At 42.9% G+C, this 26,287-nt stretch overlaps 1 protein-coding gene across 1 annotated transcript in view; it reads left to right on the top strand.

The window, feature by feature from the left end:
- Window positions 1-24,102, top strand: part of Sec23ip (SEC23 interacting protein) — a 36,779-nt gene extending 12,677 nt beyond the window's left edge. Inside the window, exons 6-18 of the mRNA XM_032892482.1 lie at window positions 1,646-1,766; window positions 4,964-5,053; window positions 5,770-5,911; window positions 7,273-7,481; window positions 8,639-8,757; window positions 9,224-9,376; window positions 11,005-11,100; window positions 14,536-14,733; window positions 20,862-21,017; window positions 21,380-21,482; window positions 22,438-22,623; window positions 23,252-23,414; window positions 23,985-24,102. Of these exons, the coding sequence (XP_032748373.1) occupies window positions 1,646-1,766; window positions 4,964-5,053; window positions 5,770-5,911; window positions 7,273-7,481; window positions 8,639-8,757; window positions 9,224-9,376; window positions 11,005-11,100; window positions 14,536-14,733; window positions 20,862-21,017; window positions 21,380-21,482; window positions 22,438-22,623; window positions 23,252-23,414; window positions 23,985-24,066 (1,818 nt within the window). The 3' untranslated portion in view covers window positions 24,067-24,102. The remainder of the gene's footprint in view (window positions 1-1,645; window positions 1,767-4,963; window positions 5,054-5,769; window positions 5,912-7,272; window positions 7,482-8,638; window positions 8,758-9,223; window positions 9,377-11,004; window positions 11,101-14,535; window positions 14,734-20,861; window positions 21,018-21,379; window positions 21,483-22,437; window positions 22,624-23,251; window positions 23,415-23,984) is intronic.
- Window positions 24,103-26,287: the final 2,185 nt, after the last annotated feature.

The raw sequence follows: 26,287 nt of genomic DNA, 5'->3' as shown, positions 1-26,287 counted from the left end.
CAGTTTCTATTTGGGTGACACATTAACTGATACTAAGTATTATCTTAGAAGAAGTTTAGTAGATTTTTTCACTTGGTTTGATGGAGCCCTCTTTCTACAAAGGTCTAGAGAAGATATTCAGGGTGTCTACTCTCCGTTGAGCTCCCAGCTCTGCCCTCGCACATATTATGAGAACATCAGTGGGGCGACAATTTGCAAATCAATGGGTATATAGAAAATTAATAATAATAACTTATTATTTTATATGTCTTCTTCTTCTTCTTCTTCTTCTTCTTCTTCTTCCTCTTTCTCCTCCTCCTCCTCTCCTCCTCCTCCTCCTTCTCCTCCTCTTTCTCCTCCTCCTCCTCCTCCTTCTTCCTTCCTCCTCCTCCTCCTCCTCCTTCCTTCTTCCTTCCTTCTTCTTCTTCTTCTTCTTCTTCTTCTTCTTCATCTTCTTTTTTTTTTTTGAGACAGTTTCTCTCTGTAGCCCTGGCTGTTATGGAATTCCCTCTATAGACCAGGCTGGCCTTGAACTCAAAGATCTGCCTGTCTCTGCCTCCTGAGTGCTGGGATCAAAGGTCAAAGGCATGCTGCTATCACTCGGGCTAGACATGCACTTGTTCATGTTCAAGAAAACTATTAAAAGGTACAGAACAGAGGTTGGGGATTTAGCTCAGTGGTAGAGCGCAAGGCCCTGGGTTCAGTCCCCAGCTCCGAAAAAAAGAAGGAAAAAAAAAGGTACAAAACAAAACAAAACTCAGTGTAGTATGTAATCCTTACTGATACTGAAATAAAAATGTGACTAGTATGAAAAGGTAATAAAGGAAAGATAAAAGCCCTCTCTCACTGAATGTGGCATTGCCTGCATTTAGTCCCAGCCCTTGGAGGCCGAGGCATTCAGATCTCTGTGAGTTTGAGGCCAGCCTGGTCTACATAGTAAGTTCCAGGCTAGCTAGGGCTACATAGTGAGACCCTGTCTCTAAAAACAAAACAAACAAACCACAAAAGGTAATGTTTTGTTTTTATCATTCAATTTTTGTCACTGAAACTGAATTTGTAAATTAACTGGGAATTTTGTCATTTAAAGGAGATTTTTTTTTTTTGCTTAGATATATTTGTAAGACAAAGATTCTTACAGGTAACTTGTACAAACCTCACACACACACACACACACACACACACACACACTTACCCACACCCCTCCCCTCCCACTACTCCTACTCTCCTACCCATGGAGTGCTGAGACTTGGGAAAAGCCAGTATAGACTACTTTTGGTTTGGGCGTGTGCCTTTCCAGCACAAGCATGGGAAGTAATGATAGGCTGTCTCGATGGTTGATGGCAGCAGGACCTTTATGCAATTTGCTTGGGTGTGGTTCTACTTCATTTATAACATCTGTATTGGGAAGCATAGGGCTTTTATATTAAACACATTACTTTCAAGTAGGCTAGGTGGTATATTCCTGTAATCCAAAACTGTGGGAGGCAGAGGCAGGAGGATGGCTGTAGATTCTGGTCTAACTTTATTTAGACGAGATCCAAGCCAATCTGGGGATGTGTATTAAGACCTGGTCTTAGAACCAACTAAACACCTCCCCCAAATATTGCTTAACCTATAGTGGGAAATAATTTTGCTAAAGAGCCTGTCATAACCTTGTGTCTTGAAGGTTATTGTGCAGTTCCAGCCTTCTTCAGTGCCAGATGAGTGGGGGACAACACAAGATGGACAGACGAGGCCCAGAGTTGTAAAGCGTGGAATTGACGACAACCTTGATGAAATTCCTGATGGTATGTTTAGTTTGCTCGAGAGAAAAGTCCCCTGTGCTGCTGCGTTAGTGTCACCCTTCACTATGAAGACAGACACAGTTACTAGAACTGCTTCCACAGTGCTCGGAATTTAGCCATGTGCTGGTCACGGTTCTGTCTCTTATTGTTTTCCATTTTAAGTTTTAGATTAATTAATTAAAATGTGTAGGGATGTGTTTTGCCTGCATAATGCATATATGCACCTTGTGTGTGTCTGGTGCCAACAGAGATCAGAGAGGGATTCAGATCCCCTGGGAGTTAGTGATGGTTGTAAGCCACCTTGTGGGTGCTGGGAACTGAACCTGGGTCCTCTGCCAGGACAGTAAGCACTTTGACCCACTGAGCCATCAGTTCTACATTTCTTTTGTTTTGAAATAGGGTCTCACTATGTAGTCCTGGCAGTCCTGGAACTCAGAGATCTGCCTGCCCCTGCCTCCACCTCCCAAGTGTTAGAATTACCGTGCACCTCACAACACAGTTGTATTACTTTTTGTCTTTGTGTTTGGAATTCTGTTACAATACACAGACCAGAGTCTATAATATGTATATATGTGCTTTGCCAGTTTGGGGGAATGTGGAGTTATAGTGTTTTTAAAGGTTTATTTGTGTATTTTATGCACATAGATGCTTTGTATGTATGTACGCACACATCAGAAGCAGCATCAGATCCTATTACAGATCAGATGGTTGTCACCCACTGTGTGTGTGCTGGCAATTGAATTTTGGACTTAGAAAAGAAGCCAATACTCAACACCGAGCCATCTCAAGCCCCTGGGGTTGTGTTTGTAAGCTGTGCTTGTCCAAATTACTCTTGTGGGAGCTGGCAAGCTTGTCTCTGAAGAGACAGGAAGTGTTTCAGAGGCTTTAGATGTTCTAGTTTGATCTGTTGCTGTGATAAGTACCATGACCAAAATCCACTGGAAAGGGAAAGGTTTATTTCATCTGACAGTTCGTAGTCCATCACTGATATGAGTCAGGGCAAGAGCTTGAAGCAGAAACTATAGTAGAATTCTGCTTCCTGGCTTGCTCTCTGGCGTATGCTCAGCCAGCTTTCTTATGTACCCAGGCCTGCCTCTGTGTTTGTGTTTCTGTGAAACACTTTGTAAAGATAGGTGGTGGTCAGGATTTGGCTCATGGGTCTTAGCTTGCCAATCCTGTGAAATAATGTATATGTAGTTTCCCCTATTAAATCTTTATACCTTTTATCTTGAGATAGGGTTTCATGTAGTCCAAGCTAGTCTTAAACTGATGTGCAGCCAAGGCTGACCTTGAACTCTTTCCTGATTTTTTGCCTCTGTCTCCCAAGCACTGAGGTTATACTCATGAGCATAATACCCTGTGTTTTGTAGAGGGGTGTTTTATTTATTTATACTTATTTTGATATAGGCCCTCACTGTGTAGCATTAACTGGCTTAGAATTTATTTAGAACAGATTTGCCTTATATTACAGAGATCTTCCTGCTTTAGCTTTCTAAGTGATGTGATTATTCTATGAGCTACCAAACTTGGGTTTTTGAAAGATTTATTACTATTTCTTCATTCATGTGTATGTGCAAATGCTTGAGGAAGCCAAAGGAAGGTATCATGTCTTCTGAAAGTGGAGGGAGGTATAGGCAATTGTGACCACATGACATAGGTGCTAGAAACTAAAGTTGGGTCCTCTAGAAGGAGGAGTAAATGTTCTTAACTTCTGACCCATCTTGCCAGCAACCCTGTCCCCAACCTTTTTGAGACAGCCTTTCACTATGTAGTCAAAGTTGACTACAGCAGATCTTCTGTCTCAGCATCCCAAGAGCTGGGGTGACAGATGTATACCTCCACACTTGGTTTTCCTCTTTTCTGCCATTGAAGAACATGTTTTATTTTGATACTAGACATTTCATTGTCTAATAAGATAAGATAAATAGATGTTATGAGATCTGGATGAAATAGTGTAGGAAAATAGATTGAACTTTGAGATATATCTTGTCTTGTTACCGGTCTGTTATGATGAGACACCAAGACCAAGGCAACTCTTAGAAAAGGAAGCATTTAATTGGGGGGGGCTTGCTTTCAATTTTTATTATTATCATGGTAGGAAACATGGCAGCAGGCAGGCGTGCAAGCAAGCAAGGGGCTGGAAAAAGAGCTGAGAGCTTTAGATTCTGTTCTGAAGGCAAAGAGAGTGACTGGGCTTGGTATATGCTTTTGAAACATCAAAGCCCACTTCATGACATAACCCCTCTAAGGCCACACCTCCCAGTCCTTCCCAAACAGTTCCATTCCCTAGTGACTAAGCATTCATATATGAGCCTATGGTGTCCATTCTTACTCAACCATACTCCTATTGGTTTTTGTTCCGTTTGGAGATAGGGTTACAGTGTATAGCTCTGATTGGCCTGGAACTTGCTTTGTAGACCATGCTAGCCTCCAGCTCACAGAGATTTACCTGCCTCTCTCTCCAGAGGGAGGTCCCAGGACCTTGGCTGGCCGTCTTAGAATGCTTTTGAATTAAGGGGAGGGACTTTTGGAATAAAGACTTTAAAGTTTTATATTGTCAGATTGTGTGTCCACGTTGGGCTTAGAGTTCTATGAAGGATGTTTGGTTTCGCTTGTTTGTTTGGTGTAGGGGATTGAGCTCAGGGTCATGTACATACTTTATTCCACACAGCTACAGTTTCATCCCAGTTCTATGGAGTTCTGAAAAAAAAATTATACATTATGAGGGTCAGTAGGTCTGTGAAGAACTGATGTTTTCTTTTCTTTTCTTTTCTTTTTTTTTTTTTAAAGATTTATTCATTTATTATATATAAGTACACTGTAGCTGTCTTCAGATACACCAGAAGAGGGCATCAGATCTCTTTACAGATGGTTGTGAGCCACCATGTGGTTGCTGGGAATTGAACTCAGGACCTCTGGAAGAGCAGTCAGTGCTCTTGACCACTGAGCCATCTCTCCAGCCTGAACTGATGTTTTCTTAACCTCTCCATTTAGTGTGCCATTATTTGGCAAACTAGACAAATTATTCTAATTTAATATGAGGAAATGAGAGGTATTTGCTTGGGAGGGTAATGGATTTCTTTGACTAGTTTATGATAATAAGAATATCAAGAATTTAGCAATTTAATTAACAATACCAAGTACTCAGCTTTGTGTATATGTGTGTTTTATGATGATGATAATTTATTTGTTTTTACCAGGGGAAATGCCTCAAGTTGACCATTTGGTGTTCATGGTGCATGGCATTGGGCCAGTGTGTGACTTGCGCTTTAGAAGCATTATTGAATGTGGTAAGTGCACGCCACATCTTGGTTTATAGACGCCTCCGATGGCTGGTAGAGGGGCTCTTTAGTGTTCATTGTTATGGTAGTTGCTAGCTATGTACTTGTGGCCAGGGACTGTGAGTGGAGATTTCTGTGGTCAATAGGAAGTATTGATCTGTGTTTGATCTGCTCTTATTGCATACAATCCTGGATTCTGAAGAATTAGAAGGCATCCAGGTAGTGATTTCACCGTTTTGGCCAACAGCCAACCTGGCTGAGCCCTCGCAGCAGCATAGAGCTCCTGTGTACTGAGCTGCTACAAAGGGAGTCCTCCGAGAAGCTGCTTAGGGCTTCGTCTGTAGTAACAGTCTGTGCTTACTGAGGACTCAGCGCTTACAGCCCGTGTGTTGTCCTCAGCCTCTCAGATACACCTTCAGGTGTGGGTGTGTCACTGCTACTGCCAGTGCTAGGAGAGGAGAGGCCCCGGCTGAGTTAGTGTGCTTCTGTCACGGTCGGTTCTGGAACCTGGTGCTGAGGAGGGAGTCTGAGGAAGTTAAACTAAGTTTTTTAAGGCCTTAAATACAATATAACTTAAGACGTACTTCTGATCAGTCAGTGTTTGTTCATTTACTATTTTGTTATCTTTTTTAAAACATCTATCTTTTTGTAAAAAGCCAGCACATTTTAGTTAATTAGCTACAATGGTAAGATAATTTACTCTTGTTTTTTTTTTTTTTTTAAAGTGGATGATTTTAGGGTGGTTTCTCTCAAGTTGCTGCAGACACACTTCAAGAAGTCTGTAGATGAAGGGAAAGTCAGCAGAGTGGAGTTCCTGCCAGTTCACTGGCACAGCGCCTTGGGTGGGCACGCCACGGGTGTTGACAGGTTTGTAGATTTTGATGACTTGTTTTTCACAGTAGCTGAAATTAGAGGCAAATTTAAATTGTAATCCAAATTCCTTATTCCAACATAGGCAAATAACAGCCTTTTAATATCTGACTGTTCCTGTGTGTATGTGTTTATTCCTATTGTAAATATTTAAGGATCTAGGAAATTTTAGACAGTTTGTTTTGGATGCTGGAAATTGAACTCAGATTCCCGGATGTGATGAATATACCCTAATGTTCTGAGGCTGGCTTTAAAACAGCTGAGCTGCTGTGGGTTAGGGGGCTGTGGAGAATGCTCTAGAATGCCCAGCAGCACCCTTGTCTAGTTGACAGTCAAACAGATCTTCTCCATGTGATAGCAAGCATGCTCAGATTGTGTCGAATTTCCTCATGCGGTGGAAATCACCCCTCTTTGGGACTTATATTTTTAGTTTCTTGGTGGGGAATACATAAAATTATTAAACTGTAGGTCGTTTACTGATGCCACTGAATGTTAACAGCATTTACCAGGCACTGTGGCAGAAATTCCCCCTTCAGCTTTGGATGCGCCCATTTCAAAGCCACAGGTCCAGACAGTATTTATGCTGCCACACATGGCTAATAGCATGTTTGTAGCTACTGACATTGTGATGTGATGGGGCCCGTGCTTTCTGAAGCTAATCCTGCAGACAGTGTTCTGGCCACATTGTGCTGTGCTATGAGGTGCTCGCTTCCCTCTGTGAACGCTCACAAGCTGCCCTTAGAGAATTTTTATTTCTGGTAACTTCTTTCATATTGTAAGTGTGACAGCCTCTTATCTCTGCCTGCCACAGTTTTGTCAGGCATCCAGATTTTCAGTTAGTCAGAAAAATGGGATAGTGGACTTGTCTATTTAAACATGGGAGTAAAGTCTTCACTTAGGCCATGTTTTACATAGTAGCCCATTGTAGAATTCTGAAATTCAGAGTGCAGTTGTGGCACAGATAACTTTTTTACTTTATCTTAACTATTTATGAATTATTCTGCCAACAGAATCAGCTCATAGCTAGCCTGTGATATCTAAGGTTGATTGTGCTAATTAATGTATAATCTATACTTTGTACTCTTATTTAATAAATACTCTTTTTAATAAATACTCTTTATTAAAAAGAATATTTTATTAAAAAAATACCCTTTTTTTTTTTTTTTTTTTTTTTTTGGTTCTTTTTTTTGAGCTGGGGATCGAACCCAGGGCCTTGCGCTTCCTAGGCAAGCGCTCTACCACTTTTAAGCTAAATCCCCAAAAAAGTACCCTTTTTTAATAAATAAAAATTTAAAGTTAAAATTTCAGAAGTTCAAGGTACACACTGACAGTAACTTCTTCTTTTTCTTTTAAAACAGGAATATCAAGAAAATTACTTTGCCAAGTATTGGTCGGTTCCGGCACTTTACCAATGAAACTCTGCTGGATGTGTTGTTTTACAACAGCCCTACCTATTGTCAGTCAATTGTGGAGAAAGTGGGAGTGGAGATAAACCGGCTACACTCGCTTTTTATGAGTCGGAACCCAAACTTCAAAGGGAAGGTCTCGGTCGCTGGTCACAGCTTAGGTAAAGCTTCGCACAGTCGCAGATGTGCTGTTGGTTGGTTCAGATGTAGTACTTTGTCTGTCTCCTTTAAAGACTTGGAAAGCTCTGGTTTGTGAACAGAGGACAATATTTGCAGTTGAGATTGCCTTTGCTCTCAAATGCAGTAGCAGAGGAAGGCAGGCTGTGGGCTTTGTGGTTGCTGTTTTATTTGTGTGTGTATAGGTTAGAGTCTGTTGAATGCATGCCGTGTGTGTGTGTGTGTGTGTGTGTGTGTGTGTGTGTGTGTGTGTGTGTGTGTGTGTGTCAGAAGAAGAGATCTTATCTCTTATCTCTGGAGCTGGAGTTCTGGGTGCTTGTAAAGGGTTAGATGTGGGTGCTAGGGACCGAGCTTAGGTCCTCTGGAAGAACAGTGTGCACTCACCCTGAGCTGTCGTCTGGCTGGTAGGCTGTGTGTGGTCTTTGTCATTAGATGAAATAGGAATATTGTGCTCTTTAAGGAAGTGTGTAGGTAGCGCCCCATGCAGTGTGGATTTGCTTGTTTGCTTTGTTCAGATGCTTTTATTTGTTCAGTTTGTTTTCCTGGCTGCAAGACTTAGAGTGTACACAAGACTCACACATGCACACGCATGGGCGTGTGTGCTCGAGCACCCTGTAGAGCCACTGGTAGGGTCAGTTTCCTTCCAGCTTTACACTGTATCTTAGTTTGGATCCTATTGCGTTGATCAACACTGTGATCGAGAGCAGTGTGTGTAGGAGAGGGCTTATTTTAGTTTACAGTTGCAGTCCATCCCGAAGGGAGTTCAGTGCAGGACTTCCTGAGTACAGGGTAGCTGGAAGCAGAGGCCGTGGAGGAATGCTCTTTCCTGGTTTGTTCTTCCTGGCTTGCTTAGCACTCTCAGGATTGCCTGCTAAGATGGGCCTTTCCGCATAGGTCTTTACCAGTGATAGGTGTTTCTCAGTGGAGGGCTCCTGTTTCTCATAACTCTAACTGGAGATCCAATTGAGGTCGCTGATTCTGCATTGGCCGTGCTATTGGCTGGCTCTGATTATCAGGTTTTAATCAGAAGCTCATCTTTGTATGACTTCTGTCAGCGACTTAAAAAAAAGCAGGAGAGTTTATTTAGTGTTGAAAAATACTTGGGTTAACTTTGTTATAAAATACAATATCTTTTTCTTAGGCTCTTTGATACTGTTTGACATATTGTCTAATCAGAAAGATATGAGTGTCTCTAAGTCTCCAGGATCTGTGGCTGTTTCTAATGGAGTTACGAAACATTTGAATTTTCAGGAAAAGCAGGTAAGTTTGTAGTTACCCTGTTGACATTGAGAGGTAAAGCTGGAGCTGAGCTCTTCTCCAACACCTGTACTGTTCCCTGTAACTGTCTCCAGTTGTTAAGATAGTGTAAGAGGTACAGTAGAAGAGCTCACCTGCAATCCTGGCTGAGGTGGGAGGGTGATGAGTTCAAAGCCAGCCCGAGCAACACAGAAGATGCCATCTCTAAAAATAGGAGGTTCTCTCTCTTTTCCTTATGGATTATAGAGTAAATGTGAAGGCTTAGGATTTCTAAAAGTAAGTTATTACAGGAAATGGGAGCGTGAATGATTTACTAAATGTATATATTTTATAACTCAGGTGAAAGACGGCAGAGTGCTAAAACTATAGTTCATTTGTACAGCAAATTATTTCAGATTTCATGCAGATCAGGAGACTTGTTATGCGAGTTTTGCCTGAGCTTTGCATTGTTTTCTTCCTTTGTATTAAGGTCTCTGAAGAGTCAAAGATGATGTCAGACGAGTCATGTGACCTTGATGTTGAAGATGAAGAACCCCTAACTTTGCATGGAACCCTGGAAGCACTCAGCCTGTTTGATTACATTAGCACTTTTGAAAAGGAAAAGATTGATATGGAATCTCTGGTACTGATAATAGCCTGATTTATTTTGTTTAAAATTATTTTTCTTTTGTGTAAGCTTGAAAATTGAAGAAAGTTTTAAGCACTTTTATATCAGAATTTATTCCATATAAGCCAAAACTTAAATGTTTAAAAAAAAAATAGAAAAAAAGGGGGCTGGGGAGAGAGAGATGGCTCAGTGGTTAAGAATACTTGATGCTGGTTGGGGGGATTTAGCTCAGTGGTAGAGCACTTGCCTAGCAAGCCAAGGCCCTGGTTCGGTCCCCAGCTCCGAAAAAAAAAGAAAAAAAAAAAAAAAAAAAGAATACTTGATGCTCTTATAGAGGACTAGGCTTAGGTTTCTAGCATCCACATTGTGACTCACAACTATTACCTCCATTTCCAGGATCAAGTACCCTCTTTCACATGCACGCGCATGTACATACACACACACACACAGACACACACACCCAGGATAACATACATATACATAAAAAATAGTTATTTTAAAATTGAGGGGGAAAATGTGTGAAGCTTTTTTCAGGCATGAGACAAAACCCAGTACTGTATGTGGACAAGACTTTCACTGTAGCGCACGGTATGACAATATCTAATGGCCAGAGACAGATTAGGTAAAGCACATGGACCCAGACAGACAGGGCTTTTATAGTCAGGGCCTGCCTATACCAAACTAAGGATAAGCAGCAGGCACACGGGTAACCAAGAGCATGGCTCATAGGAAAGAATCTAACAGGCAGCCTCATGCCTCGGTGGAGCAAGTCTAAATGCCTGTGAAGACTACAGGACGTCCACTGCACACAGGTTTAACACTGTGGGACCTTAGCAGCCACAGTGCACACAGACAGGGTGCTGGTGGATTCGTTTGTCCAGCCCTGCAGTAGGACCGCAGCAGGTGGATGACATATGTCATCATGGATTTTGATCTGTTAAGGCACTCCAGTGAAAAGCGAAAAAGCTTGAGGGCCCCCACCCCCCAACACACAGAGAGACAGAGACAGAGAAGAGGACATCGATGTCATGTGTACCTGAGGGATTTCTTCAGAGAGGGCAGATTGCTAGCAGTTGTCCCTGAAAGAATTGGATAGTCGGGACTAGAATGGACAGGAAAGATTTGAGGGGAAAGATTCGTTGTATGTTTTTAAAATTTTACATGACATAAACATATTTTCTATTAAAAATAATAGAATTTTTTTAAAAATCTTTTTAGGATTTATTTATTTTATGTATGTGAGTACACTATAGCTGTCTTCAGACACACCAGAAGAGGGCATCGGATCTCACTCATTACAGATGGCTGTGAGCCACCATGTGGTTGCTGGGAATTGAACTCAGGACCTCTGGAAGAGCAGTCGGTGCTCTTAACCGCTGAGCCATCGCTCCAGCTCCCAATAATAGAATTTTTAATGAAGAGGCTAATTGAAACAATTTTTTTGTAGAGCTAGATATTGAAGTCAGGGCCTCACATGCGCTATGCAAATGCTCTGCAAACATGGTAAAGTTTAAAATAATTTATTGCTTAAAACAAAAGCCCAAGCTTCTTGAAGTTGATTCTTTTTAATATTTTTTATGTACCATTTGAGCTCATCTGTCTGTAGATTGGTTAATTAACATGTTCTTTGCTTCCCTTTAAAGCTTATGTGTACAGTTGATGACCTGAAGGAGATGGGGATTCCCCTTGGGCCCAGAAAGAAGATAGCCAATTTTGTAAAACTTAAAGCAGCCAAACTGGTAAGACTCGTCTCTGCCCCAGAGGAAGTAACACATTTTGTAACCTGACCTTTGTGGGGTGTGTGTGTGTGTGTGTGTGTGTGTGTGTGTTTTAAGGCAGGGTTTTATGCTATAGCCCATGCTAGCCTAGAACTCACTATGTAGCATGGTTCTTTTGCTTCAGCCTCTTCAGCTTCCTAGAATTCACAGTGTGAGTCACTGTGCCTGGCTCTCATTTTTTGTTTTAGAAGCTTGCAGTACCCCTTTGGTTGGGCAGACTATTTTACTTCCCCCCGGGATTATAATAATAGAAGCCCCGGCTCCAGAGTCAGTTGGGGCTGGACTGTAGTCACATTGCACTAGATGAACCTCTTGGTGTTCCTGGGACAGGGAGTTCCCAGGACAAAGGACTTTTCATTTTCACTAGTTTATGTAAATATTCTTTAAAAGATTTATCTTATGCGTATGGAAGTTTGTCTTCCTATATGTATGTATGTGCAGTATATGCGTGCCTGGCGTTCATAGAAGTCGGAAGAGGGTGTCGGATCCCTTGGAACTGGAGTTACAGGTGGTTGTGAACTACCATGCGATTCCTGGGAATTGAACCAGAGTCCTCTGCAAGAACAGGTGTTCTTAACTGCTAATCCATCTCCCCAGCTCCAGCTTTGCCTTTAAAACTGATATTTGAGGATTTCCAGGTGCAAAACCTTGTGAGGTTCTTGACAATGAATGAGAGAGGCCCTGGCTCCCGGGGAAGCTACTTAGCAACAGCACATTTATGAGCACTGACTTGATTTCTCTGATCCTTGATTTTGTCGGGTTTTTTCATCACTACCATGGGGCCCACATGCTGGCAGATTGCTAAGAAGTAAAGGCGGCTGTCACTAGGCTTTACTTCCTGAGTTTGATCTGGCAAGTCCTCTGACCTCCGTGTGCAAACTGTGGCATGCCCATGCCCATCTCCTTCCCACACATGTACACACACACAGATGATGACGTGGTTAAAAGGGAGCTGTACTCTTTCAGCCATAGGTGAATGAGTATGAATAGTGTGCATGACTTGTGTGTTACCCTGCCAGGTTACAGGTTAGCACATATTCTTCTATCTTGTCGATAAGTTTACATTTTTATAAAATATAGTGAGACATGAGACAGTCTCATGTGTTCTAGGCTGGCCTGAGACTCACTGTGTAGCTGAGGATGAGGGTGACCTTGACTTCTGACCCTCCTGCAGTCCCCTGTGCTGGGGTTACCGTCACGTCCCACCACGCCCGGTGTAATGCAGTACTGGGATCAGATGCAGGGCCTTGTGTATGCTAGACAAGTAGTCTGCCACCTCAGCTACATTCCCATAGCTTTTAAAAAACTAAATGTTTAAAATATATTTCATGAGCTGAGAGATGGCTCAGTGGTTAAGAGCACTGACTGTTCTTCCAGAGGTCCTGAGTTCAATTCCCAGCAACCACATGGTGGCTCACAACCATCTGAAATGGGATCTGATGCCCTCTTCTGGTGTGTTTTAAGATAGTGAAAGTGTACGTGAAACAAAAAGAAAAGTTCTTTGAAAAACTTTTCAGAAGGAACCTGTTTTATAGATTGCAGTGGCTTGGAAATCTAAGCTGTGGAATTTTAAGTATGTTTGGAAGTGATTAAGGATCGATAGTACAATCTCATTTTTTAAATTCAAATGTAACTGCTTTCAGATGAGCCACGAGACTTTGCCAGGCGCTTTGCTTTGATTGCTCTGTATCATTCACAGGTGAATGGTTGACAGATGAAGATAATACTGTGTCTTAGTGACTTTTGTGTCACTGAAAAGATGGGATTAAATGTAGCCTTTTTTTTTTTTTTTTTTAGCAAGGATATCAGATATGCATGATCTGGGTTCTTTCTCCTCTGTAAACCATCTTTTGTCATTTTCATTTGAAAAGCAGTGGTTTGTAGGATTGGGAATATTACCAGTGCATGATTTCTTTTTTTCTTTTTAAATTTGATATACATTGGTGTTTTTTGCTTAAATGTATATCACTGTGAGAGTGTGGGATTACCTGGAAATGGAGAGTTTTGAGCTGCTATGTGGGTGCTGAGAATTGAATCTGAGTTCTCTGGAAGCAGCCAGTGCTCGTAACTGCTGAGCCATCTCTCTAGCCCCAGTGCACGTTTCTTTAGGTTGATCTCTTACCATTTAGAGTGTTAAACTCTCAATATAGTAAAAGGTAATGCTGAACGAGAAAGTAAATAGCAGAATCCTTAGAATTTTTGATTTTAGGTTTCAGATTATGCCACCTCACAGACAAGGGTTGAGATAACAAAGCTGTCCAAAATACCAGGGGTGGAGTGAGTTACCCATGCTGCTGACTGAGCTGTCTTTGACGTTATTGTCCTTCATATTAACCGGTTGGACTGCTTTCCTCTTTTGTTAGTAATTTGGAATTAATCAATAGAAAAGAACAGTTGGTCAGCTGTTTAGTTTAGCTGCTGTTAAGCAGAAACTAACCTAACCCTTCCCAGCTTAGGGAGCTCTGATGATGTAGATAGAGGTGCAGTCAAGGCGTACTTACCAACCATTGGAAATGGGCTTTGTCTTATCAGCGTTGGCGTCTTTTATATAGTTGTCCCATAGTTTTTGCTGTTTGCTGTGTGGAAATGCATAGCTCTTAAAGTGTTCTGGGTCCAGCTAAGAAACAAACAAAATGTGTCTCTCGACACCACTGTGCTTCCTAGTAACTCTTCCCTCTCACTGCGTGCCTGGTGATTTCTTTTATTACAAAAATGTTTCTGCCTAAATCATGTAAGTAGAATCAGTAGAGTGTATTACTTTTGTGTTTGCCCTCCTATACTTAATAATTTTGAGATTTATGTTAGATTGAATTTTAGCTGTTTTACTGCATCTTGTCTTTTGTAATCTTTATTTTTATAAGAATTGTATAGTTTATTATATCTATGACAGCATGTCTTTCCTGATGATAGCACGTGTCTCTGAAAAGTGTGCTTTTTCTGGGAGTCTGGAGAGATTGCTCAGCAGCTAAGGGAACTTGCTGCTCTTGTAGAAGGAGCTAGGCCAGGTTCCTGGCACCTGCATGCTGGCTGCACTTGCCCTCACTCCAGCTCCAAGGGAAATAGTGCCCTTCTCCGGCCTTCATGGCAACCAACATACCCTTGGCATCCACTCATACAGCAGTGTATAGACAGATAACACATAAGTAAAAGTGGCCTGACTGTCCTAGAACTCACTCTGTAGAGCAGGCTGGCTCAAACTCAGAGATGAAAGGTGTTAGCCTACTATGCCAGGCTCAAAAAATAAATATTTCCTAAAAGTACCTTTCCCCAATAATCCCAGTATTATTGCTATGCCTAAATCACTAAAAATTCCTTAATTGCATGGCAGTATATCTTGTGGTATCCAAGAACTGGACTTTCCTCAAGATCGTCTCATACTGTTGTGGTGTTTTATAGGAGCAGAAAAAAGCAGCATCAGAAAAGAAGGCAGCGCTGGCTGCTTTGACAAAAGGACAAGGTGAGAGTGCTCCAAAAACTAAGGAAATGGCCTCTCCATCTTCAGAATCAAACGAGTCCAAGAGGAAGCTCTCAGTTGGGGCTTATGTGTCGTCTGTACGTGTCGATTATGAATCTTTTGAAGTTGGCACAGGACAGGTAAGTGTGTGCTAATGCGGCTAGCATTTCAGGTCGGAAATGCACATTTATCATTTTGTATGTTTGGAAATAGCTATGGAGCATGCATTTGGAGCTGTACACAGAAAACCGATTTTCTCTTAGTTAACATTTTATGCTCTTTGGTAATGCTCAAGAGATGCCATATATTCAGAGCATGTCATCTAAGCTCTGTAACTGTCCTTTAGTCTTTCCACTGTTCACAGTTTTGTAGCATTAAGTCTCATAATTGGTAACAACACAAAGGACTGGAGTTCAGAACATTTCTTGAGGAATTGGCACACTCTCTTAATTGATGTGTCCTACTACTTCTTGTAGTTTATGTGTGGGGAGTTCCTATAAAAAACGAGCAAGCCGTTGACAGTGCTGTATTTAATAAGAGTATCCAGTGTATTCAGTTCCACAGAGTGTGGAACTACTCCGGGATGATGTCACTTTCAGTACACTTACTGTTGTCCATATAGGAACCTGTTAGTCTAAGAGCGTCCAGAAAGTGCGACTTGCAGCTTGATGTTTGATCTGGCCTCTGCACCCTTTTAAGCCCAGGTCCTTCCTAAGATTCTATGTTGGGATATGGCTCGGTGGGAAAAGTGCTTGTCATGGAAGCATGAAGACTTGGGTTCAGATTTCCAGAACCTGTGTAAAGTCGGGTATGGTAGGGCACTTCTGGAATCCCAGTGTTCCTAAGGGGAATAAGGAGGTGGAGACAGGAGAATCCCTAGAAAGGTATAGGTGAGCTAGCCTGGCATATGCAGATGCGAACAAAGAGGAAGGAGCAGATTAACATCCAAGGCTGTCCTGTAGCTTACATGTACTACATGGCAAGCATCTGCCTAAACTTACACAGAAAAATGTACACACATAAATTCACAGACTATATTTTTAAGTTTATTATTGCATATTTTTTACTTTGTGTTTGTGCATGCGTACCATGACCCTCAATATGGAGGTCAGTGGACAGCCTGTAAGACTTAGTTCTTCCTTAATATCTGTGGCAGGGGTTCAAACTTACTAGGCCCTTAGGTTTAGCAGCAAATACCTTTACTCTTGCTGAGCTATCTCGCTAACCTCGCATTGTATTAAAATGCTGCCAGGTATGGTGGAGCATTCCTTCAGAAGATTCTCTGAGTTCAAGGCCAGCCTGGTTTACCCAGTGAGTTCCAGGCCAGCCAGAGGTATCTAATGATAGTCTTTTCTTTTTCAATCATGAGCAAACCAGACCAGTGCTAACAAAGAAGGAAACTTCCTAACCTCCCTGTGGGGTGGTGCCATAGGGCTCTGAGCCCCTTGGATGCTTACAACACACCTCTCCAACTCCATTAAGTGAGACTCATCTTCATGGAGTGGTAGGTCCACAGGAGAAAAGGAATCCACTTCCTTAGGTCTAGTAAAGAACATTTTATGGAGGCTTTTTTTTAAAAATTGTTTTATGTGCATTGGTGTTTTGCCTGCATGTATGTCTGTGTGACTCACCAACTTTTTCTGTTTAGATTTACTCATTTTATGTGTATGAGTATTTTTCTTGCATGTATATATGTGTGCCACTTTTTCTTGCATGTATATATGTATCCTTGAGGGTTAGAAAAGGGCTTTGGGTCCTACAGGAATTACAGATGGTTGTGAGCCACTGTGTGGTTCTGGGAAACACACTCAGATTCTTTGCAAGAATATGTTTTTTGGTTTTTCTTCTTCTTTTTTTTTTGAGATAGGGTTTCTCTGCATCATAGCCCTGGCTGTCCTGGACCTGCTTTGTAGACCAGGCTGGCCTTGAAGTGCCTTGAGTGCTGGCAATAAAGGCGTGTGCTGCCATACCGGGCCTGCATCAAATGAGTTTATCTGCTGAGCCATCTCTCCAGCCTGTGTGATCACTTTTACAACTTTGTTCTAAAGAAGCAACTTTTAAACATACAAATCGAATTTCTTTTCCTTTTTTGTATTTCATTTATGTTTCTGATGCTCTTTCAAGGAAAATGGTAAAACGGTGTCACTTTGAGCACTTGAGATGTTTGCTGTTTTCTCTCTCTTTTTAAAGTGTTGTGTTTGGAGGCTGGAGGAAAACCCTGGGTGTGATACTCAAGAACAATGACTGCTTCATTTGAGGCAGGGTCTCTTCATGCTCTGTAAGTCACCAGTTTGACTAGACTGGCCAGCAGGCTCCCGGGAGGCTCCTGTTTCCACCTCCCAGCACTGGGGTTTCACACATGCACCACCGCATCTGGCATCTTGCTGTAGGTTTAGGGATTAGACTCAGGTTCTTATACTTGAAACTGCTGTTTCCCACTAAGCCGTCCCACACCTCCTCACTTATATTTCTTAAGGCATTTTTTTCACCATAAGGTATTGAAGTTGGGCACCAGTTCTGCTTCCCAGCCCCATGCTCTCAGAAATGAGACTCAAATTATATTTACAAAGACCTTGACCATATAGTTAGGCTTTACTCTCACATCTTTTTGGGCTCCTTTCCCTGCCTCCTTCCCTCCCAGAATCCTTTCTGCTTCCCAGATGTCCAGCCTCTATTCCCTGCCTAAGCCATAAGCCATTGGCTCTTTAATCGACAGGTGAGGCATCCTTACAACACAAAGATGATCTCTCTACAGTAAGACTGATTTTATCTGATTTCTATAGAATTACTCAGTTCTTTACAAAAACAAAAACAAACAAACAAAAAACCCTCCAGCTTGACATGGCTTTATGTGCCTATATTTTCTGCACTTGGAAGGCTAAGGCAGGGCGTTGCCCATTCCAGCCCATCCTGGCCTACATAGTAATTTAAGGTCAGCTTGAGGTACACAGTGAGAATATAACTTAAAAGAGAAAAAAGGAAGAAAAAAGAAATAAAAGATAAGACATCTTTAAATATTAAGGATGTTTGGCCCTTGCTATGTAAGTTGTAAATGTTTGTTTTACACATTGTGATTTTTGTTTTAAGTTTGTTTTTTCTCATGATGTAGTAAAACTTTTTTTTTTTTTTTTGGAGGCATGGCTTCTCTGTGTAGTCTTGGCTGTCCTAGAACTTGCTCTGTAGACCAGGCTGGTCTCAGACTCAGAGATCTGAGTGCTTCTGCCTCCTGAGTGCTGAAGTTAAAAGTGTGTGTACAGAATCTTTACTCTCCTGATGTATTGTTGTCTCTAAGGGTCACTGTCTCTGTCTGCTAACCTAGGCCTAGTCCTGGAAGCTCCTAGCCTCCGTACAATCTCGTCTAGGCCTAGAATGTTTTCAGCCTCTGAGGTTTACTGCTGAGTAATCTCATTCTTTCTAACTTTCTGAACCCTGACTGGTTCAACTTAGCTCTTCTGACTCAAAATTCCTCTCCATGCTTCTTCAAACTGGCTTCTCTTGGCTTCTCACTGAACTGCTCTGCTTGGCTTCATACTAACTATGGCAATCTGTTCTAATCCTTCGCTCATTATCATTCTCTGGCTCGTTCTGTCTTCACCTGTGTCTAGCGTGTTCTCTCTCTGCAGTCTGTCTCTGTACAAGTGTCCCAGTAAATCTGATCCCCCTCTCTCACTGCTCTCTCTCGTCTCCTCTCTTTCCTCTCTGTTCTCTTGTGAGTTGGGCATAGTCTATTCTGTCTAATCTTTTTCTTATTTGTCAGGGTAAGGTGCTTGCTTTCTTCTACAAACTAACTTTACCTACATTGTTTAGGATTAAATGTGTGTACTAAGGCTGAGCTGCACTCTAACTAGAAGCAGGTTTTTCCAGTAAAAAATACAATCTCAGGGTTCACAGTGCGATCCAATATCCTGTAACAGGTATGTACCACCAGTACCCAGTTAAAACCATTGACTTTTCAAAGATAAATGCAAGTGTAGGCAGAGATAAAATGCTATGGAGTGTAGACTCTTAGAAGGGCAGCCGAGTAGTGTATGTAGGAGTGTTGGATTTGAAATTAGACACCTACGTCTACATAGTGTCACTGACTGCACTCCGGGTGAGTGATGTCACTTCTCAGATGTCCCATGGTTTTACCTGTGAAGAGGACGCCATGGGTCTTGCCCATCTGTTCAGTTAGAGGAACTCTGTTTTTGGACCATGCTATTCATTATTCTTTGTTTTCAAAACATATTGTTCCCAAAACACCAGTGTAACTTTAAGTTTTTCAAATCCTATTTTTAATGACGGTTCTTTTTCTCTCTATGAATGCAAGCTTTATTATTAATGTTCCTTCTATAGACATAAATCCCAACAGCTCCCTGCCCCAACAAAGAAGTTGAAAAATCAGAAATCCTGTGACATGCCGTCTCTGCTTTGTTACCCAGAGGAGAGTGTGAGACTCTTCAAGGCTCCCGAAGCTGTGGGAAGTCTAGGGTCATTTCGAGAGCACTCGTTGGGGCTCTGCCTGGTGTCCCTCTTGATGTACAGTGGCAACAGCACATTTTCCAGTCCTTTTGGTCCTTAGACAGCCGCTTGCTGAAGACCCAGTCCCTAAGGTGTCCTTTGTCAGTTTGAGTGCCTCAGCCAAGGCCTCCAAAGTCTCCTCAGGGTTGGGGTCCCTCAAAGTGCTACTTTGGCTCCTGGACCTGCCCACAGGTGAACCCAAGCTCCTGGTCATACAGGAGAACTCGGAGCTGTCTTCATCCCAGTCACTCTGTCTCGGTGCTGCTCACTTGAGTTCTGTTCCTCAGTTTGCTTAATGGTGGTCCTTAAACATTAACCTCGCCTGGAGCCCACCACCCTCCAGAGGTAGTGGAAAAGAAAGGATACAGGGAAGTGGACCTGTTTAGAAAGGTTCTTTGGAGCAGTTCCCATCTGTGTTGTCTGGAAATCAACAGATCAGTTCACAGGTCAGCAGGCAGTGCAGCTCAGTCCACTCGCAGACACCTCATGGATACACCAGCAGTGCAGTTCAGTAGCGTCGGGTTAGCAACAGTGGCGACACGGCCTAGAGGGGACCAGTAGGAACACCAGGAGAATTTCTTAGCCGTGCCTTTCTCAGGGAAGTGAAGATCAGAGAAGACAGATTCACAAGTGTTGCAAGCCAAGCTCTGTGTCTGTCACTCTGTGGAGTCCTATTTATACCCTCCAAACGTCACATGTCCTCCATGTGCATCCGATCAGCCCGAGTCCTTGGAAACAGCAGCAGACTGCAGCTCACCACCAGAAGTTTTTTGGTTGTTTCTCTCTATGGAGTCCCGACAAAAGCAGCTCAGTTACACAATGTAAGGCGGACCAATACATGTGGTTAGTAAAGACTCCTTCCTCACGTGTCCTCTCCCATGCTTGCTTTAGCAGAGCATCCTCTCTCCTGTGTCTGCTTCAGTGAAACGTCTCTTCACAAGTCTGCCTTAGCCTTTCACACCAGTGTCCACTTTAATGAAACATTCCTTCACGTGTTTGCCCTAGCAAAACACTATCCAACTGACTTTCCAAAGAACCCTTAAGTTTCCACTTCACACCAACATGCCAAAAAGACATTTTCCTGTCCCTGAAATAAAGAGGAAGAACTTCATAAACTGTGCTGCCTGCCACACAGATGTCTGTGCTTTCCCTTGAGAGACTTCATGCAAACTATCTCAAATAATGCTCCTTCATACAAATCCCTTTTCTGACAGAAAATTTGCCTTAAATGGATTTTTTTTTTGAGGCAGAGTTTTGTGTATCCTGGCTGGTTTCTAAATCACTGTGCATCCAAACATGACCCTGTGCTTATTCTCCTGCCTGCAAGTCTTTAAGGAGAAGATAGAATGATAATAGGATTAATAGAATACTGAAGACCAGAACCCCTCTTTGTGCTGATAAGTGCTTTCTGTGGCCTTGGTACTGTGAAGATCCGACCCCATGTTATAACTCTGGCAGAGGCAAGACGTCATGAAACTTGAGGAAGAGTTGAAGCAGGCCCAGCAGGGCGAGTTTAGGGTCTGCAGTTTGAAGCACAGTCCCTGTCATGCTTCTGTGCTGTTTGTTATCTTAGAAGTAGAGCAGAGTGCCGCAGACTCTGAAGTTCTAATGAGAAATTCCAGCCTTTTCAGCTCCCAGCAGCCATCTCTGAGAGGCCTCTGTATTTGGATGCTTGGGAGCCAGTGCAGATCCAAGAACATTTAAAAATTTAAAGGTTTTGTTTATGTGACTGTAGAAATATTTTTTTACTGTCGTGTTTTTTTCCTAGGTTTCTGTTGCTTACAGCTCGTTAGACTTTGAACCAGAGATTTTCTTTGCCTTGGGCTCTCCTATTGGCATGTTTCTCACTATCCGCGGCGTGGACAGGATTGATGAGAACTATCGCCTCCCTACCTGCAAAGGCTTCTTCAATATTTACCATCCGGTCAGTGGCTTGAATTTACTTTGTGCTTTAAAAAGATGAAAGTTCTGTCCTCTTCATCCAGATAGATTCTTAGGTTCTTACTGAGAAATGAATAACAGTCATGATACGCAAAGCTCAGCTCCCATCCTGAGAGTCTGGGGACACTTAAGTATTTCTACCACAAAGCTTCTACTCAAAGGAAAAACAATGTTTGTTGTTTTGCTTGCAAGTAATTTCCCCTACAAATCACAAATGTTATAATTGGCAGTAGCTGAGGAAGGTGTGGAAATGTCACTCTGGCTTGCCTAGTAGCTGTCTGCTTCCCTGACTGTGGCCTGCACCTCTGAGTAACTTATGGTTCCTACTTCTCTTCCTTCCTTCAGCTCGATCCCGTGGCATACAGATTAGAGCCCATGATTGCTCCAGATTTGGACTTAAAAGCTGTTCTCATTCCACATCACAAAGGCAGAAAGAGACTTCACTTAGGTGAGAAGCCAATGCTGTGTCCCCTTGCTGCAGAGCAGGCCGAGGTCAAGGGTTCACGGTAGTTCCTGACGCAGAGTGACTGAAAGTCACAGCAAAACAGTATCCTGCCATCTGTAGTGATGAACGTTTGAAGAATTCATGTGTGATACCTTTGTGTATGGCACATGCATGCCACTGTGCACATGTGGGGAGCAGAGGACAGCTTTTTTTTTTTTTCTTTTTTTCGGAGCTGAGGACCGAACCCAGGGCCTTGGGCTTACTAGGCAAGCGCTCTACCGCTGAGCTAAATCCCCAACCCAGAGGATAGCTTTAAGGAACCAATTCTCTCTACAGAGCCCTGGCTGTCCTGGAACTTACTATGTAGGCCAGGCCTGGCCTTGAACATACAAGAGATCCATCTGCACCTTTCCTCCTGAGTGCTGGGATTTAAAGACGAATGCCCCAGCACCCAGCTGTTACAGGCCTGCCTTAATAATTTCAATAAAAATTTATAGGCTCATGTTTAGGTTATGGTGTTTGAACTTCTTTTTAAAAATTTTGTAGGTTTGGAACAGATCAAATTGTTAAAAAGAAGCGGCACATCATGTAATCTTAGTGCTCAGATGTAAGGATTACCCTAAGCTTGAAGCTCCAAGACCGTGTGTCAGAAAACAAGCAAAAAGCCAGGCATGCAAGTGCATACTTACAATTTTAGTACTTGGAGGCTGAAGCAGGAAGATTCCTAGTTTAAGGTCAGCCCTACATAGTGAGACCCTGTCTCGAAAGACTCAACTCCATGTCAACATTTTATCCTAGTGAGGGTTCTTGGCTCCAAGAGGCTCCCTATGGTATTTAAGTGGGAGGAGGAGGAGGAAGAGGAAGAACAGAGCCTTGCTTGTCTGGGGGCGTGTTTTAATTTCTGGAGCACAGAATTGTAGTGGCTAAGTAACCTGGGATGTTATCTGAATTTCTTCAGAGTTGAAAGAAAGCCTTTCTCGGATGGGATCCGATTTGAAGCAGGGTTTTATCAGCTCTCTGAAAAGTGCTTGGCAGACACTCAATGAATTCGCACGTGCTCACACCTCTTCTACTCAGCTGCAAGAAGAATTGGAGAAGGTGGCCAATCAGATCAAAGAGGAAGAGGAAAAGCAAGTAGTTGAAGGTAAATTTGATAGTGGGAGCGTTTTCCAGGACAGATGATGCCTGAAGAGCGTAATGCTTGTACGTCATTGGACAGGTTTTCTTTCCGGATCCTGTCAGACTGGATAGACCCATTCTGTAAAGGAGACGGTGTCCTGACATCCTGCAATGTCAGCTGCAGCTGCTAATTAAGTTTTATCTGTTATTTCTTGGCTTTTTGCTGCAATTTGAAGATTTTATTTAGATTGTTCAGGCTGGGGTGGGAGTAGAGTTGAGAGCTGAGTGTGTGTTCAGGCTTTGTAAAGACTCTACCAGGTTCTGTCCTCCTGCTCCTGCAGAACTGTGTTCCTAAATTTCGCATGCAGTGTCAGGTCACCCTCCTTCGTGACATTCAGATTCTGATTCTGTTTCTTTTTTTTCTGCAATGCTCTCTTACCCCTTCACAACTTCTGTCAGCTGTTGGTTCTCTTTCCTCTGTCTTGGGGAACCAGCCCCTCTTCCCCTGTTCTCTGGAGGAATAGGGAGTGAGCCCGGTAGCTCCCCAGTTGCTACATGTGTCAAGCGGTAGTCCTTGAACCCACCGAGTCAGCTAAAGTCAGAGGATAATGATTAAGTGATTGACCTTGATATTGAAATGGTTTAAATTCTAGCAGAAAAGATTGTTGAAAGTCCAGAATTTTCCAAGGATGAGGACTACTTAGGAAAGGTTGGGATGTTAAATGGAGGCCGCCGGATTGATTATGTTCTTCAAGAGAAGCCGATCGAGAGCTTCAATGAGTATCTCTTCGCTCTTCAGAGTCACTTGTGCTATTGGTAAGTGTTCTTCACTCTGGTTCTCTCTGAGTGGTCTGACTAGTACAGTGTTGTCACCTGGTGAAAGTCTTTTACTAATTGCCTGTTAATAGATTCCACCCATGAACTCATGTATTCAAAAGCACTCCCTCCCCTCTCAGGCTGTGTCTGTTTGCTTTACAGTCCGGGTGGAGACACTAAGGAAGGATCGTCAGCTGTTTACATTTCTGACCCCAACAACCTTTCTAAAAGCTGCATAGGATTTAAGTTATCCACAAGGTGGCAGTGTGTCACGTGCTTTTGACCAGAGACCATTGATACTTGTGTGTATCACACTGTGTGTGTAGGTTGTGCCTGTCCTGGCAGGAGTGTGAGGCCATTACAAGGCCTTCTCCCGTATATGCTCATCACTAAGGAGCATTCCCATGTGATTGTTATGGAACTGAGTTGAGTCCATACAGCCCACAGACTGCTCATGCTGCACTGCTGTGCTCTGCTCTCCCCGTCTCAGAGATAATAGAACAGCAGATGTGGCTTTCCTCTTTTGTGTAACATTTATTAATTGTTTAAGTGTTGTTTTCTTTCTGACAGGGAGTCCGAAGATACTGCCCTCTTGTTACTTAAAGAAATTTATCGGACAATGAACATTAGTCCAGAGCAGCCCCAACATTGAGCAGAGTTGCATTTTACCAGGTGAGTTAATCCTTATTAAATGTGTATGTGTTGTGTTCTTGGAATTTTGGGGTCCCTTTGTGATTGTCAGATGATAGAGGGAAATCAGATTCTCTAGGATTTTTTAGACTCATTAATAAAATAACTTAGGATTGGACTCAAATGGAAGCTCAAGGACAATTTTACTAGTGTTTAAAAGGAAAAGTCCCAGCTGGGCAGTGGCGGTGCACTAAAATTTCAGCACTCGGGAGGCAAGAGCATACACATGCTGCGCTCTTTCTGCTCCTACCCTCTGAGCTGTCTTTCCTGCCCTTCTCATTTTAAAGAGCTAAACATTTGTAGTGGGATTGATTTCCTTAAAGAATTTTTTCTGTGCAAATATTTATACATTTTAAAATGAAGATAATGTCATCCAACATTATTTGCAATTGGGATAACCAGCAGTCAGTCATATCCAGGGGTTCATATCAGCACTTGCAGATCTTTTTATTCTTTTTAGTAGTGACATAGAGTCAGTCCTTTGAATGACTGTAGTTTAGTTAGCTAGTTTACTGTTATGAACAATTAGACAATTTTAAGTGGCTGCAGACACCAGGTTTTGGCTGGGGAGAATGGTAAACCGGATTCTATCCTTACCTTCAAGGGGTTTGTTCCCTCCCTTCCATCGGGTGGAATTGGCAGGAAAGTTATACCCCAGGACATTAGCCAATGCCAGTATTGGCAGGTTTGATGGGAAAGGAATACAGGAAGTGACGGGGTATCGGGTGTTGTTTATTGGCGAAGACTCGGTCGATGAGCACAAGTGGGTATTGAGGGAAAAGCTGCTGCTGAGGTTCCAGTCAGGAACAGCCCTGCTGTGGTGAAGGGACAGAAAGCAGAGTTGTCAGAGATGGGATGAGGCAAGGATTCTTATTACAAGGACATGGGCTCTAAGCATCATAAAGACACTGAGGCTTTTAACAAGGGAGGTAACATGAGTTAGTTTATGTCTTACTTGGGCTTTCTGTTGTGATAAATGCCCCAGGACAACTCACCTACGATGGCATCATCCACAGTAGGCCAGACCGTCCCACATCAATCGTCAGTTAAGAAATGCACCACAGGCTGCTTGCCACTGGCCAGCTTATCTGGACCATTTTCTCCATTGAGGTTCTCTCTTCACAAATGACTCTAGCTTGTATCAAGTTGACATAAACTAGCCAAATGTTTCTACTTCAGAAGCCTGCATGGGTCCTGGGTAGAAGGTAGACAATTACTGGGACCAGGAGGGAGGGAGGGGGGACTTAAGAGGCCAGTGTTGACTGGTCACAGGCCAGGGCTGTGAGAGGTGATTGCCATGGAGGAAGAGGTCTGGCGAAGTCACTGTGATGACTCCGTGGGACTCGACGTGAGCTGCTGGGTTTGTGCTGATGTTTTCCTGGCAGGCCACAGTGAGGAAGCCGGTGTTTGGGTGTGGGAGTGATGGGGAGTTGGTTCTGTTTTCTTGAGTCAGTAGCTGACAATCCTGGTCTGAAGGTCAAAAGAAAGCTCAAAGAGCTAAAGATGACTTTGGAGGCAGTGGCACATATTTGCCATCAAAGACTCAGGTAAGGTCACTTTGAAGGAATGTGGGGGAAGAGGAAGAGTCCCTGAAGTAGAAGAAAATTCTAGGATTTGAGCTCTCGGGAAGCCAGGGGAGGCAGTGCTCAACCATTGCCTGCTACTGCTGAGGCCAGGCCAGAGTGCAACCAAGAATTGGCCTTTGGCTTCAGGCAGGTGACTGATGAGAGTTACTTTAATGTCATGGCAGCAGTCAGAAGTGAGAAGGCGCTTTGGCATGAAGCAGTACAAGTAAGGTGGTGGGGAATGGGTGGGGTAGAAAGGTGTTTGTCAGCAGGGATGTTCTAGAGTTGTTAGGAACTGGTCATTTTGGATGGAGGGAATACTGGGGTGTGGACATTTGGAAAGGCAGAGAGACGGAGCCAAGCGTGGTCACGAGCTGAACTGTAGGAAAGGAGCAGGTTTGCGCTGGCAGGGCACGGGGAGGAGCTTGTTCTCTGACGGCTCTGCCTTCTCTGAAGATCCTGGGAAGGTCATTGCTAAGAGTAAGGCAAGGGCTGCTGGGAGAGTTGAAGAGAAGAGCAGATGCGTACCTCAGTGTGGAAGAAAGGACTTGACCAGCCAGGTGTGATTGGATTTTATTGCAGGTTTGGATGCCCACCGATACTTTGTTGGGAAATGTG

The sequence above is a fragment of the Rattus rattus genome, chromosome 2 (assembly GCF_011064425.1).
Source record: "Rattus rattus isolate New Zealand chromosome 2, Rrattus_CSIRO_v1, whole genome shotgun sequence".
In the NCBI taxonomy this organism is placed as follows: domain Eukaryota; kingdom Metazoa; phylum Chordata; class Mammalia; order Rodentia; family Muridae; genus Rattus; species Rattus rattus.
The sequence above is the reverse complement of the archived record's forward strand: the minus strand, read 5'-3'. Positions and strand labels throughout refer to the sequence as shown.